The sequence below is a fragment of the Monomorium pharaonis genome, chromosome 2, assembly GCF_013373865.1.
Source record: "Monomorium pharaonis isolate MP-MQ-018 chromosome 2, ASM1337386v2, whole genome shotgun sequence".
Taxonomy (NCBI): Eukaryota; Metazoa; Arthropoda; class Insecta; order Hymenoptera; family Formicidae; genus Monomorium; species Monomorium pharaonis.
The window spans coordinates 20,348,221-20,365,244 of record NC_050468.1 but is presented as its reverse complement, the minus strand read 5'-3'; the positions used below and the strand labels follow the sequence as shown (position 1 = coordinate 20,365,244).

Genomic DNA, 17,024 nt, shown 5'->3' with positions numbered 1-17,024 from the left:
GAAACGTTCCACTTTTTCCTGCTACAACATGTTACCGTCACATTTTTACGATGCTTGACTTTTGCATTACATCCAACGAAACTATCGTATTGAAGCAATACGATCTTAGATAGAACACGAAGTCCGACTATTCTGTTGAATCAAACAGTTTCGAATTAAATTATATATCGATACTATTTCGTTATATCTAAAAATACTGTATTTATTCGCTAAAATACCTAGTGCAAATTTCAAATTCGTTTGTAATCAACAAAAAACATCGACATGGTTTTTTTAATTGCAAAAAAAATAAAGTTTAAAAATCTAGATTAATATTAGCAAGATTTTAACGAGAATCTTGTGAAAAATAATAACAAACTTTTATTTTTTTTATTTAAGAAAACATGTTTGGTTTTCATGCAACAAAAGGGTAACACTTATCCAATTAAACTTTCGCCAAAGGATTCTTAAATTAGAGTCTTTGCTCCTTTAATTAAAAAAAAAATTCATGTAATTTGGATATTGTTTCGCAAAGTTGCATCACTTTGAAGATCGCCTAAAAATTCGGTCAAAATTTTTATGCCATTTTTTTTGCGCCAGTGTATATTGTCTTATATATACGTACGTGTCGCCAGTTCTTGAATATTATATCAGTATTATATATATCAAAACACGTTTTATTATTGGTTTCTGATTTGAATAATTATAAATGTGATATATATTATAATAAGTGCGTTATAACATGCTTTTTCAAGATCCTATTCTAAATAAGCTATTAAATTTTTTGTATCTTTAAATTAATTTTAATTCAGCAAAAATACTACTTATAAATAGTAAATGATCTACTAAGATAAGTAGTGAGTGAGCAGTCATTCCCGAGAGCAAGTGAGTGAGTAGCGAAAAAAAGTTAATTTGTTACAAATTAATTGTGCATAGTAACAAAAATATGTATTGAAATTATTAATAGTTATATATAAGTTTATTTAAATTGATTATGAATTATTAATTTTGGAAGCGTTTCTATTAATGCCTGTTTCATAAGATAAACAAATTTTATTAATTGAGAGAAAGAACAATTAAATTAAAAAATTAAGAATTAAACGTTTTTCATAGACTTTATATAATTTTAACCTAATTCATAGTTTTTAAAAACAGAAAAAAATTTATTCACACTTTTTATATTTGTTTAATTACCGTATTTTGACATGTTACATTTGACATGTTACTTACCAATGTTTCGATGAATTTATCATTATTATCAGAATAATAATAATGTTTGTCACAATATAAATGTAAAGTATTTTCTATGTACAATCCAAGAACTGAGAGAAACCCGCGACTGATGAGAACTGAACCTGCTTAGAACAATCAATACGACAAAAATGTTTATTATTATATTATTATTACTTGTCTTAATTGGGTATTTGACATGTCATTATTACGTGCAATATGGACCAAATGGACGATTAATCAATAAAGTACCAGGACCACCAGGTTATCCAATTATTGGTAATATATTGTTAATTTGGGCAGATTCACAAGGTAAGTTACAAATTTTAATATATTTTAATAAATGAACTTTTTCAAAATATAAAAATATTCCTGTAAAATGTAAGAAACATTTGTTTTGTATTAATATTAAATGTTATAAGTAATATGTTTTATAATTAGTTTTAACGGTATTTTAATAATAAAATGCATTGTTTAATGTAAATGTAATATACTTCCAATTTCTATTTTTTCATACATAAAAAACATTATCAAATTATTGAACAATTTTTTGAACAACATTTTAAATTGACACTTGTACTATTTCTTTAATTTAGCTATCATTTTTTAAATAAAATAATATATTTTTTTAAATAAATTTTTCAATAACTATCATTTTGAGGCACAAAGTAGGAGAGCTATAATTAAGATTGAAAGTTGGAGTAAAATTTTAACTTCAGAATGTTCAAAGGGTACGCAAATTAAGGATAAAGAATTATGTTTTTAAAAGTTATACATTACATTGTGTGCAATTTTTAATTTACATTATAGAATTTCGTAGAATAAAAATTTTGAAATTTGACGTATCTTTTGTTGCTTCATAAAAAATCAGAGAGTCGTTTACTAAAGTACTAATCTTAGAAAGTAGAAATTTTAAACAATAAAGTTTTTGAAAATTTTTTTCTTGAAATTTAATTATCAAGAGACATGATAGTGGCGCGCGCTAAATGAAAGCGCAGCGCGAGACCGACCGTGTTCTTTACGCGAGTACGCGATTTGCGAGATTATCGGATCTCAGAAATGGCAAAATTGATCGAGTTCTAACTAGGCTTAATCAAAAGCTTGGGGTCGATTTATATAAGAAAACTACTTTTTTTTTCTCTACGTACCTTATGATAGGAGATAACACGACGCAAAGTCGAAATGTCAAAATTTTCATGTAAGATACGTCGTCGTCAACTTTGTAGGCATGTAAGGGAAAAGAGAGACAAGACGAGGAAAAGTACCGTTTGTAACATGTAAAACATCTCGAGAACGATTAGAGATACGAATTTGGGATAAACACTAGTATTATCAGATGTCTTCGGATTAATTAATTAAAAATTTATTAATTAATTAAATTTTAAAATATGCAAATCTTGTGAACGGTTGGAGGTTCGTACTTGGGATAAACATTATACCTTTGGAAGACTTTAAAGAGTCAATATGTATCTAAAATTAAATAACTAATTAATTAATTAATCTTAAAATATGCAAATTTCGAGAACAGTTGGAGATACAATCTTGGGATAAGCACTAGTATTATCAAAACACTTCAGAGAGTCAATGCAGAGTCATTACAACATTTTTGAAAATAAATGTAATAAATATATTGGGTTGGCAAAGAAGTAATTTCGGTTTTCTCATATAGTATAGTCTTATGTTTTCCGTGACGTTCTTTTGTTAGTGTTTTGATGTTTTTCTTTTGTCGAATGACATTTTTGCCAATCCAATAGATTAATATTTATTACATTTACTTGCAAAAATATTGTAATGACTCTGAATCTAAATAATTTACATTAAATATAAACTTTGAATAAAAATTAATTTGATTTTGAATTGCCTACACTGGTTTTTTTTCTATTCATTGATGTTGATGATGAGATGCATAGATAAAATGCTTTGTGCTTTGGAAATATCCAACTAGTGTTATTAATGTTGTGGAAAAACTTATCTTGTATTCAGTACCTATGATACTGACTACTGTTTACATGCTATCAATATAGTGCAGAATATGTTGTAGTATTCTTACAATTATATTATTTTTAAAAATATTCATTAGTGTATATTTATTATTTAATTATTTATAATTATTATATAGAACATTTACTTGATATTTTATTGATTTTGTTGTACTTTAAATAACTTAAATTAAAAATAATTTTAAATAAAAATTAGTTTGACATTTTAAAAATACACACATAAAAATGTATATTTTTTAATCCGAATACTACATTATTTGTACAGGTTTTTAATAATGTACATTGCTATAAATAAAACTTAATTTGACATTCGAAATATGCAAAGAAAAATGTGTATAAAATATTGCATTGTTTAAATATGTTCTAGTAAGTTAATCATAGTTTTGTGGATTTAAGATGTCTAATAGTACAAAATATGTGATATCCGCATAGAATTACTTTTCTTTAAAAAAAGATAAAAAAAGGGCGCCAAGTGTACGCCAATATTTGTTAATGTAGACGTTCTAGTTTGTATAAACATGTAATTTCATAGTTGGCGCTTTTTCTTCATATCATTACTTTTGTAGAAAAAATATATTTTTTGTTCTTTTTGAGAAAAACATAATTTTATTAAAATTTTATACATTTGTAGTGCCAAATTAAAATTATTTTGTCTAATTTTATTACGTGAAATAATAGCATTTTCCTTAAAAGCATACATGCACGCATGCACGCACACTTTGCGCTCTTTTTTTATCTTTTTTAAAAGATTTATAACCAGCAAAAGAGATGGTGTTTTAATTTGGTTATTAAATGTATTTGTGTATTCTAAATGCTTGAACTTTTTTCAGAGGATATCTGGAAGGTATACATTAATTTAATACTGTCTCATTCCTTTTTTAAAATATGGTTCTTCTTAACACCTATTGTGTTTATTCGTCATCCCGATGATTTGGAGGTAATAAAATATAAGAAATTAATCTTTGTATACATTATTGGCAAACCAGTAATTTAACAATTTTATGTTTTTACTTTGTAAAAAAAAAGATGTTACCGATTGTATTGCTGCCAATTTTCCGCGGTGCTAATTGATTCTCTCGCTGTGATTACTTCGTGTTGCGAGAGTAATTGTCATTGTGACTGAAATTTGGCAGCTGTCAAATTTACATATATGGTTATCTATACAATTATCTTTGTAATTTACTTTTAAAAAGTAAAAAAAGATAAATAGCGCGTGCGTTTGTGGGGACTAATATTTATAAAAAACACTCAGAAAAATTGATAAAATATATAATATATTTTAAATAAACTAATTATATTTGTTAAAATTAAGTACACAGTTTGACTTGTACCTTCTTTTTTTAATTTTCTAGATAATACTGGGCAGTACAAAACATATCGAAAAGAGTAAGATTTATGACCTTTTACATCCTTGGTTCAAAACGGGTCTTCTTATCAGTAAAGGTAATATTATATTTATAAATATAAAAGTTTTAAATATGAGTACATAGAGTATGAAAAAGTTACTTTTTCAATTCCAAAAAGTAATTATTTGATAATATTTAATACAAAAGTCCGCGTTTTGCATTGAAAAAATATTTTATCAAGTACTTATACCTAGTTACTAAAAAAGTATTGATTTATTATAATTTTTGTTACTTTTTTACCAAACTTTAATAAACTTTTTTTCATTATAGTGTCATTTAATCTAATTAATAGTTTTATAGGTATTTTATATTTTATAGGTATTACTTTCTAAAATACTAAACGGGTTATGCATAGACTTTATGTCTTTCTAAATCATTGATGTCTGTGTTTGATTACGTATTTTTTATATGTACGCGTGAAAGAAAATAAATTTTAAATATATAATAATAATTAGCAAATTAACAAATTAAAATAATCAATAATAAAAGAAGAGAGAATTAATCATCTCATAGTATCATACATAAGCGTCATTTATATGTTTTACAGTATTATGGTATTATACTTTTTGTTATTATTTTAGGTTCAAAATGGCAATCACGACGAAAGATATTAAATCCCACATTCAATTTTAATATATTACAGCAATTTGCTGAGATTTTAATCGAAGAAGGCGAGAGAATGACAACATCTTTAAAGAATACAGGAGACACTGTTACAAAAGATTTAATACCGTTTATTGGTGAACATACGATGAACGCAATATGTGGTATCACATTCTATTTATATATTTATGTAGAGATTTTATCTTTCTGTTGGAAACAGATTTTATTTTGACTTATATAAATGACAAACAAACTGTATCTATGTATAAAGAAGGACTGATGTCGATTTTAACCCGTCAACCAGCTTCTAAAATTCATACTGATTATCGTTGCTAATACTCTGCAGATTGCAAACATATTTTTTAAAGCCTAAAAACCACTGGTAACTTATGAGATTCAAAAATTAAGTACAATGTTATGCTGTAGATTTTTCAATAGCTTACGCTGTATTTTTAAAATAAGTAATTTAATTGTTAATTTTTACGGAATTATTATTCGACTTAAGCGTGGTATATATAAATATTCATGATTGTCATTCGAAATGGCTGATCCAATGTGGCGATGTGTATGTTTGGAAAAGTCATCGCTATCGCATGAAAACTGTTGCTAGTAGAATTTAAGTTTTTTCCTGATAGCTGTGCATAGGGAGAAAGCAATATTTTCAATCTGTTATATTAAGTTCTTTATTTGTTTTTTGCCATATTTTTTTATTGAAGCTTCTTATTTGTTTTTTTTAATTTTATATGTTTTCTTGAGCATGTTATCGACATTAGCCATACACATTTTGAGATTACATTATTTTGAGAGGCGAGGAGAACTCACACTAATAAACCTCCTCGATTCATAAGAGACGACGGTGCTAACGATAACATAAATCATTCTGAGTAACGAGAGACAATAGAACTCATTCTATAAGTCAATATAATATTGATAATTATTTTGATATAATCTTAATTACATTTAGTTTCACATTTTAAACTTTAAATTGACGATGTCAAATATATTATCAGCAACTCCGAGAACTTACGAACAACAGTTTCCACACGACAGTGATAATTTTTATAAACGTTCATACAACCATATTGTATCATCCATTTTGAATGACAATAGTGGATATTTATATCACGCTTGGAATAATTAGTCGAATAACAACTCTGTAAAGACAATTAAATCGCTTATTTTGAGGATACCACGTAAGATATTCGAAAATCTACAGCGTAACATCGTATTTTATTTTTAAATCTCACTAATAAGTTCCCATCGGTTTTTAGAGTTCACAAAAATATTTTTACATTTTGCAGGGCATTATTAACGATAATCTATATGAATTTTAAGCGCTGGTTGGTTGGCCAAAACCGCCATTTTTTATCGGCCCTTCTTTCTGCAAAATACCGATATTATAATAAATTAAAGTTATTTCATTTTTTCAATAATATTTTTTAAATATGTATAAGATTATTCAATAGATTATACAATAGGATTATATAATAAGATTATACAATAATGTAATTTTTTTTAGAAACTGCAATGGGAATTTCTTTGAAAAAAACGGATTTATTTTATCAGCAATATCGAAAAGCGTTTCATCAATTAATTGAAGTTATTCGATATAGGTAATTGAAATAATTGTACTATGTATATTATGTCGTATGCATAGAGAACATTTATATAAAAATTATTATTATGTATAGTAGTAGTCACCAGAAAAAATTTTAAAGAATTATATCACAACTAGTTTAAATAGTAAAATCAACCAACGGGATTACAGTGAAGTAAAAACTTGGCTCATATTTTTTCTGAATTTCCAAGGCTCTATGTTATTGATATTAATAAATGTATATACAAGAATGCAATTAATGTAACTCGGGTGTTATTTACTATGTGTTAGTTTTTGCTTTATTATCTGTTATCATTCATACATATCATTTTTCAATTAATTTTTTAATAGAACCATTGAATGCGTTTATATATTTGACGTATCTTTTGTAATTTTAAAAGTTTTGTTAGGTTATTATTCTTTTATTATTTTATTCGTACAATTATTTTTATATTGTATAACATTGATGGGTTATTGCGTTTTAACAAGCCGGGCACGCTAAGTTTTTGTTTCACTATAGTCTTGTTGGTTGATTTTAATTATTTAATTATTTAAACATCAAACTTGTTTAAGCAATTTTTAAATAGATATTTATTAAATTTTTTAGTCTTTTTAAAAATAATGTACTTGGTTAACTGTATTGATCTCAAATTTATTTTGGAAAGCACGCGTTTATGTACTTGGCGTATCTTTTTTACCTTTTTAAGGTTTTCTGGTGGAATTTTACTTGTTTTTGTAAAAATGATTGCAATTTTATTAACTTTTTATTAATACTTTTGACATTTATTACATATAAATTATGCATATTATTTGTTTATGTGTTATTATTATTTATTTATTTTATTTTTATTAATTTTATTAAATTTTTTTGCGTATTAATATTTATCACTTACACTACGTACATATATATGTGTATATATATATATATATATATATATATAGATAGATAGATAGATTAAATATATATTAACATATATAATTGTAATTATAAGTGGAATATTCAGAAGCTTGTAATTTTATTAAATTTCAATACTTTATTATTAATATTTTTGACATTCACATATATATCATGAATTTTGTGTGTGTGTATGTGTTGTGTGTGTGTTGCGTTTATATTATATATTTATTTTATTTTTATTAACTTATTATACTTTTCTTGCGTATTATTCACCAATATTCACCATTTATATTGCAAAATAATTTTTAATACATTTTAGTTTTATACAATTGTATGTAGGCACATTGTGAAGCCCCTTGAACGACAAACCGGCTTTGTGTGTATGTGTGGATGTATATGTGCATCTGTGGAAAATAACTCAAGTTATATAATTTAGGTTCTTGAGGCCTTGGTTGCATAACGAATGGGTATTTTCATTAACGTCAAAAAATAGAGAACAAACAAAGATTCTGAAAATATTGCATGGCTTTACTAAGAAAGTATGTAAACAAATTTTTTCATCTTAAATACTTTTTACAATTACTCTATTATATAAAAAGAAAAGGTAAGGAAGAAAAGTCCCATAATTTTTATTTGAAAAGAGTAAGACAATTCATCCAATATATTATGTTGACAAATACGTTTTTAACATTTACATAAATAATGCAAAGAACTAATGTTAGATACTTATAGATTATTGCAGAAAGAAAAATTTATCATAAACACTATGAACAACATAAGAAAAATCTCAATGAAAATTCAATGGCAGTTGCAGAGACTATTGGAAGTACGTAATAAAATTCAAGCTACATATAAAATTTCAATTACTCCCTCTTAGCAAAAAATTGTTGAATTACAATACAAAAATTTAAATATTATTGTGTTACAATAATATCCATATGTCTTATGATGCAAATATATATTAATGTAATATTTGTAATAGAATTTAAATTCAATATTTTTTAATAAAAATAATATAAACAAAAGTTATACTATAAGATTAATACTTGTATTCTTATATAAATTGATTTAGTTAAAAAAAAAAGGCTTGCTATGTTGGATCTTTTAATATTGGCGTTTCAAGAGGATCTGTTAACTGATTCTGATATTAGAGAAGAAGTCGATGTCTTTATAGCTGCGGTATGTACATAAATGTTCTTTTATTAATAAATAAAAATAATTTGTATCACACACTATTGAACAACATTATCTAAACGTATATAAAAAATAATGTGTGATTACAGGCTTATGAAACTACAGCATTAGCTGTATCCTATACTTTATCACTCCTGGCCGAACATAAAAATATCCAGGTATTATAGGCGTTAAACATTGTGATTAAAAGAAAAGATAAGATACTTGTTTAGTTGAGGGAACTATTTAATCTTTTGTTTAATCACAATATTCGAAACGTTTTTATAAAAGTAATAGAAATACAATAATATGTTTTGTTGCATGTATATATTAATTTATGCTTGTCTTGTAATAATACTTTTTACGTAATGTGTGAACAAATTTCTCTTGAATTGTTCTTTTCTGTTTAATTAATTTAAAGATACTTACAATGAAAAAAAAAAATTATAGTTGTGACAACTATAAAGTAACAGTTCTACAAATTTGATTCGTAGAACTTTTGGGCATTTTTTAATGAACAGTTGTATAGTTATTGCAACTAAAGTTTAAATTTTAAATAAATAAGAATGGTTTGTATCACACATCATGCAGCTACATTATTAATTATTTAGTTACAGTGAAAATTACTTAGTTAGAGTTTATACAAATGCAGACTTTATACAAATAAGTTATCACCATTATATTTTTTTAGTATACATACGGTCGATTAATTATACAATCAAAATATTAACTATAAACAGTGAAACAATTACGGCATAGCACCTTAAGTGCTAGGTAATGAGAACGAAGAAGTCAGATTTCAAATTTCAATCGATTGAATTTTTTCTTCACATACATTTATATTACCATTTTTCTGTAGTTCAATTACAAATTTACTACAAATGTTTAATATTACGAAATGTCCTTAGTTCATGTAACAGTGTAACTTATTGATTTTATTTTAACTATAATACACAATTGAAGTGCTATTTGTTTATAAATTTATAATTACTAATACAAACTGTTTTTCTTTGAGTGTATGTAAATATATATTAAACACATCTTAAATACAATTTATATACTTGGAGAACATTAATTAAAACGTCATTAAAATAAATTCTTAAGATTTTATAATTTTGTTTCTGTATACAAGTGAAACATTAGAATAAAAAAAAGTTTTTTAATTAACATTGATACAGGATTGTGTTAGAAAAGAAGTCGATGCTATTATGCAAGAGAGTCAAGGAAAACTTACCGTTCAATCGTTACAAAATTTACAATATTTAGAGAGATGTATAAAAGAAACATTACGTTTATATCCGAGTGCTTATTTTATATCACGAGTTACTTCGGAAAAGACACAATTAAGTACGTAAGTGTTTGATCTGTTACATTTATTTTTATATACAAAACGGTAAACTTTATGCGTACATAAATATAAATAAATTATAATGTTTTGTTATTTAAAATTTAATTGTCTCATCTTAAATGTGTGGTTTCGTGTGCTGGTTAAAAAAAAAATCGATTTTTTTGTCACAAAAAAATAGTCCTAATTGAAAACTTTACTAATAAAGAATATACTCATAAAATCTTAGGTCGAAATTAGAAATAGTTTTCGAGTTACATCCTGCAGAATGTCATGCGATGGTAATATGAAATAAAAAATTAATCAGTGCGAGTAATACCGATGCAGTGTATACAAAAATAATTAACAATAATACGAAGCCGAAAGACTGCTAAGTGGACCTGGAATCGCAGATTAGCCTGTGGTTGCTGTAAGTTTTCAATAAATAGTGTTTTTCTGCTTTGTAAACTTCAAACGCATGTTTCTCGAAACACTATTTTTGCTACTGGGGCAGGTGATTTCTCAAAAATGTTTTTACCAATCGGTCTAAAATTTTTCAGGCTTATTGAATCAGCATATATATTCCGGCTATCACCGGAATCTCGGTTATGCTAAAATTGCAATTTTAACTAATTTTTCTAATGTAAAAACTTAGTAAAAAAACAAAATTTTTGTGACACATTTGTAAAAATTGCCGTCATTTTTTCAATTTTTAAGAAAAACTGTTAACTGCATTCCAAATCTAAATGTTTTATGAAGTGTTTTAAAACAAAGCATTAAAGTGTTTTACCGGATCAAATATATGAAAATAAAACAAGATAACTGTTTTATACATCGGATTAAAACATCATAATGTTTTTTTATAAAACGTTTAATACGTTGCACATAAATAATACGTTTACTTATGTTTTTAAGCATTATGTACACAGAATAGAAAACACTAAAACCGTGTTAAAGTAAAACACCTCTAGATAGAAATATCCACCGCTACGTGGCGTATTTTCTTGTGAACATAATGCACTTGTTGTATAAATAAAAGGGGCTCATCGAGAGCGCGGAAAGAAATCAGATTTCGCCATCCACATATAATATTATATTGAAATATGTTAGTCTATAAAAGAAATCGAGGAAAATGAGATAAACGGAATTATGAAAATTTTTATTTTAAGTATAAAATATTCTGGAATCAAAGCATTTTTTTTTAAGAATACATGTGTGTGTTTAAACACTTTGAATGCATTAATCCACATCAAAACAAAACACGTAAATGTTTTGAAAAAAGCACTTTATGTGTCTTTATATTTAATACGTTTCTAAACGCTTAAGAGGTGACTACAAGAATTTAAACATTTTAAGCGTTTTAAAATAAAACACTTAGATTTGCAGTGTGAGTTTCCAGCGATAGTGGCGTTCGTACAAAAAAAAAGAACTTTTTTAGATTTTTTGTTTCAGATGATACAAAGAGCTGAAATCACCTGCGCCAGCAATATATTTTCTTCAGACCTGTTTTTAATGTTCATAAAAAATCGATAAAAAATTAGTATTTTCTTGTAAAAAAATTATTTTGGTTAACTATAATATTATTCTTTTTGAATAATATTATCATAAACAAAAATATTTTTTTAATCAGATACAATATTTTCTTAGAAAAAATAACTGCTTCATTTTTCGTCCGACACACGAGACTACCCCCTTAATAAACAAGATAAGTTGTCTTGTAACATTTACAAAATTAATTGTTTAAGTTAATTAAACTTTAGTGTAAAATACAGTTTCTTACAATCTGATATATACTGAGCAACAAAAGCGGAACAAAAATTTATGCTAAAATTTTACTCAACTTTAAATAATCATAAGTTCGTTAAAATTTATCGTATTGAAAAATTTTTTTTCATTTTAAAGTTTGAAGTCTTTACTTTAAAGAACATTTGTCAGATTTTGATCTTCGCCTTTTCCTTTTTCGACATCTGTTTAAAAATTAAAACGTATATTGTGTTAAAAAATTTTCGTATTTTGATACTTCACGGCATGTAATGAATTTTTCTCGTAAACTTTATAAGAATTATCGTAAAATATGAACTTTCCTCTACAATTTTGAAAAAAAAAAAGAAGTTTATACAATTTTTTTTAGCAGAGTTATGACATATTAAAGTTACCTATGCATTTTATTCTGTTTATGCCTGTTATCTGCAGCATTAGCATTACTCAATGCGCACCACGGGAAGGTTGCTGGCCAGATTTTGTGCATTCTTTGTGTGCGTGCGCGCGCGCGCGCGCGCGCGTGTGTGTGTGTGCGTGCGTGCGTGCGTGCGTGTGTGTGTGTGTGTGTGTGTGTGTGTGTGTGTGTGTGTGTGTGTGTGTGTGTGTGTTGGACGGAGAAAAATATTGCACGGAGATAGCAACTGGAGATAGCATTTTACAGCGCATTCAGCGCGAAATTTCTCATCAGGATGCAATTAGATTCTGCATCCTGCATCTTCAAAAGTTATTCAGAGACAAAAATGTAAAACACATTCACTTGTATTTCTTCCGAGCAATATTTTCTTATTTTGTTCGTTCAATACACCACACACACACACACACACACACACACACACACACACAAGTGCGCGCATACAAATTTGCTGGCATCATTCGACCAGCTATCACTTTAATTTTCATCACTGTCGATTTCTTATTACGATGCGTGGTCGAAGTCGCTCGACTGAATGATGCCGTAGAAGAATTTTCTGACAAGGAAATTCTTCTACGACATCTTTTGACTGGGCGCAAAATCCGCAACCTTTTTGTAGTGCGCATCAAAATGGTAATGCGGCAGCCATAAAATGCGTAGGTAGCTTTGATATATCGTAATTTTACCAACAAAAATCGTACAAACTTTAATTTTTTTTTTAATTTGTAGGGAAATGTTCATATTTTACGATAATTTTTATAAAGTTTACGAAAAAAATTTATTGCACTCCGTAGATTGCGTACGAAAATTTTTGAAGACAAAACACGTTTTTACTTTTGAAGAAATGCCAAGGGTAAAGGAGAGTATCAAAATTTAACAAATGCTCTTTAAAGTAGTATCTTCAAGCTTTAAAATAAAAGAAAAAGAATTTTCCAATACGGTAAGTTTTTGCAAAGTTTCAATTATTTAAAGTTGAGTGCAATTTTGGTATAAATTTTTGTTGTGCTAATTTTGTTGCTCCGTATATTTTGATAAATAAAATTATTACATTAACTTCTTCATTGTGCTAATTATATGTAAGGGAAGAAAATCAATATTGTCATATTATTTTATATGAATAATATTTCTTAAACAAAAACCAAAAATACAATTTTAAACATAAATGTACTAGAAAGGGTTCTTTATCAGATACTACCCGATCAAAAATTTTTCATGTAAAAGTATGTAAAAATCTGTAGAATTATGTATCAAAAATGTCTATGCAAAATTTTACATTGTATATTTTTATTTAATTTTACATATTTTTATGTAATTTTATATAATTTTGATATAATTTTATAGATTTATACATACTCTTGTATAAAAAAATTTTTGCCGGGAAAAAAATTGCTTATTTACAATTATATATAATTACATATAATTATACATAATTATATTTAATTATATATAATTACATATGAATAATTCTTTCTCAATAAAAAATGTTTCATGTAAAAGTATGTATAAATTTATAGAATTATATCAGAATTATATAAAAGTATATAAAATTATGTAAAATTATATAAAAATATACAATATAAAATTTTGCATGGACATTTTTGATACATAATTCTACAGATTTATATATATTTTTACATGAAAAATTTTTGATCGGGTAACCATTTTTATAATCTTATTTTATATTTTGTAACAATTAATTTTCGCAACATAACCCAAAATTAACGTTTAAGAAATTGTGTCCCGAAACTAGCATAGTAGATTACATTTCTCTTTTCTTAAGTTATTTGTATAAAATTATATATAGTATTTGTGTATATTCTAGCCGCCATATTGGAAGCGTCATATTAGATTTTACTTTTTTATGGTACGAAATAAGATGGTCAAATGTTTCTAAATAATTAATAAGCATTAGTAAATCAACTTACGATTGTTTAAATAGAAAAAATTGTTAAAAATAAGGATTTCTAACATTTAGGTGGCCATATTAAATCCACCATGTTGAAAAATTTTTTTGCGTTGCCTAGGCTGTAAAACTAAAAAGTGCACGCTTTATGCAGTTCCGAATCTTATCCAAATGCCTTACGGTAAAGAAAATTTCTATGAAAAAAAGTTTTGCATTAAAAAAATCGTGATTTTTTTTAAAAAAGTTTAAATACTCGATGTTTTTTTCAATTTTTCTCAGTGGCAGTCGAAAGACCACACTCAAAATACCCTAGAAAAGTACTCTTGGATAAAAAGTTCATGACAGCTAAAATTTTAGCTCTTATAAAATTTAGCGATACATTTGGTTGTAATATTAAGAAATTGGTCTATATCAGCAAAACATTTTTGGCCGTAATTAAGTCAATTTAATTAAATAGACTAGTGAATTTAATTTGTAATTTACATATTTTAGCAAAAAAAAAAACTATATTTTAAGACTGACAAATTTATCGGTGCGCAGTATACATATTCTGGCGATTGCAAATTTAAATAACTAATTATACACGCAAACATATGGTGTTGGTTCGTACAGGCGATATATATTTTTTTTTATTTTAAAAATTATTTGATATATATTTATATATATTTTTTTCTTTTAAAAACCATTCGAGACAATAATAAAAATTGTCTATTAGGTTTTTATATAAAATAATTATTAATTACTATATATGAGGATTCCTAAAAGTGTTTTACTTTGACATCTTTTGCCAATTATACAAATGCCTTATGCTATCATAATATATGAATATATAAATGTATGAACTATGAATTATGTATAGCAACCATAAATATATAAACTATGGGTTCTTATTGCTTTAATTATACCTAAACAGATCATGTTTTTATTAATATTAATATGGTGTAATGTTTAGTTTCTTAGAAATAAAAAGGTTCGTTTTGAAAGGCTTAAGTCAGTATTGATGACCGTTCTTCACTTCTTCAGCGTTACACAGACATTTGTTTTTTAAATTATAATAAAAAATTTAATACTTATTTGTATGTATCTACATATATTACATTGTTATAAATTTATTTTTCAGACTCGTATTTAATACCTGCCGGAACAATGTTACATCTTAGTATCTACGGTGTTCACAGAGATCCTAATTATTGGCCAAATCCAGAAATATTTGACCCAGATAGATTTTTACCTGAAAATATCCGAAATCGTCATCCTTACTCCTATATACCATTCAGTGCTGGACCACGTAATTGTATCGGTAAAATTAAAATATTAATTTTTTTATATTTTATCCTTTTTCAAACGTATTGCGATGTATTCAAATTGTAGGGCAACGATTTGCTATGTTGGAGATGAAAGCAATGCTAGCCCTTTTGATTCACAATTTCTATTTGGAACCCGTGGATTACTTAAAAGATCTACGAATGATACTTGATGGTACGCTTCGCCCTATTAATCCACATCGTATAAAATTTGTTCCAATTGACACAAAATGCGTATAAATATTTAAAAACAAATTTTAAAAGCCGACAAGTGTATGTTGTACTACAATAAAGAAAATTGTTATGCGTCCTATATGCTATTACGTATACATTAATAATCAAAATAAAAAATACGTTTTGTAAATGTGTATATATTTAACTGGGGAATAAAAGACAATAATGATATAAATCTGGTTTATTTTATTTTAGTAAATAAAAAGATAAGTCTATACAATTTTTGTTAGTAAAGTTATGACATATCAAAGTTACTTAAGTATCTTACAAGAGAATCTCGCTAACTCGAAGATTCAGATTTTAATGAAACTTGGCATAAATGTAGAAGGGGTGAATATATGAATTTAGAAATTTTTAGTTAGTGCCCAAAAACGGTTTAAAGGGGTGAAACTACCCTTCAAAGTTGAGATGATTTTTGCGGTTTTTCGATATATTTTGTATATGATTTTTTACTATATAAATAGTTAAATATGGAACAGTCATACTGTCGCGATGCGGCAACCACTCAACACTATAGCGAGAACTATGATACGGTTGTTGTACCCATATACGTGTTCTCATGCCCACAGCGCTGTGGGAGTGACAACTGTATCGTAGTTCCCGCTACAGCAAAAGTGGTTGCCGCATCGCGACGGTATGGCTGTTCCATATTTTACTATTTATATTATTGTAGCAACCATATAGTTTTTTCCGTGTAATGAATGCCATATTTCATAGTGGTTTATGTATTGAAGAAGGACATTATACTAGTATATGTAGAGAAGGATTATCCAATACTTGGATTGGAATTGATGATGCGCGAAATAAAAAAAGCTGCTGATCAGGAGGCGCTAAAGATTTTTATGTACTTTTTTTACAAAAAGATAGAAAATAAATATGTTAAGTGTATATGGACAAGTAATCATAAATTAAAAAATTACATAGACTCTAATCGATGTGGTTATAACATTTATTTATTAAGCAAAATAATGAAAGATCCCGTGTGGAAATTCATCTTAAATAGGCATGCCCTATTTAATATTGGCCCCATACGGGCGTTACTTAGGCATCCAAAATAAAGGCTTTTCGGACTGAAACCTATTCAGGGTCTATTCAGGGCCTATTTAGGATATTTGAACTTGGGCTTGCCTAAATTGGGCCTGGTTAAATTTAAATTTACAACTTTTTCCCCCAAACTCACAGTTAGGTTTGCTCGGTTAC

At 26.5% G+C, this 17,024-nt stretch overlaps 1 protein-coding gene across 1 annotated transcript; it reads left to right on the top strand.

Moving 5' to 3' along the window:
- Positions 1–832: 832 nt before the first annotated feature.
- Positions 833–15,901, top strand: LOC118644385 (cytochrome P450 4C1-like). The gene is made up of 13 exons (XM_036282878.1): positions 833–868; positions 1,300–1,521; positions 4,040–4,146; positions 4,562–4,652; positions 5,197–5,382; positions 6,738–6,831; positions 8,150–8,252; positions 8,446–8,539; positions 8,786–8,892; positions 8,997–9,065; positions 10,065–10,233; positions 15,407–15,586; positions 15,658–15,901. Exons 2-13 carry the CDS (start codon positions 1,362–1,364, stop codon positions 15,828–15,830), a joined length of 1,533 nt encoding a protein of 510 aa, XP_036138771.1. The 5' UTR covers positions 833–868; positions 1,300–1,361; the 3' UTR covers positions 15,831–15,901.
- The last annotated feature ends 1,123 nt before the right edge of the window (positions 15,902–17,024 follow it).

What these genes read in the sequence shown, in the direction of transcription:
- LOC118644385 (XM_036282878.1), top strand. Translation starts at nt 1,362, where the DNA reads ATGTTTATTATTATATTATTATTACTTGTCTTAATTGGGTATTTGACA. An exon ending in AATTTGGGCAGATTCACAAG is followed by an intron (nt 1,522 to 4,039) that starts GTAAGTTACAAA and finishes AACTTTTTTCAG; the next exon opens with AGGATATCTGGAAGGTATAC. An exon ending in ATTGAAGTTATTCGATATAG is followed by an intron (nt 6,832 to 8,149) that starts GTAATTGAAATA and finishes TATATAATTTAG; the next exon opens with GTTCTTGAGGCCTTGGTTGC.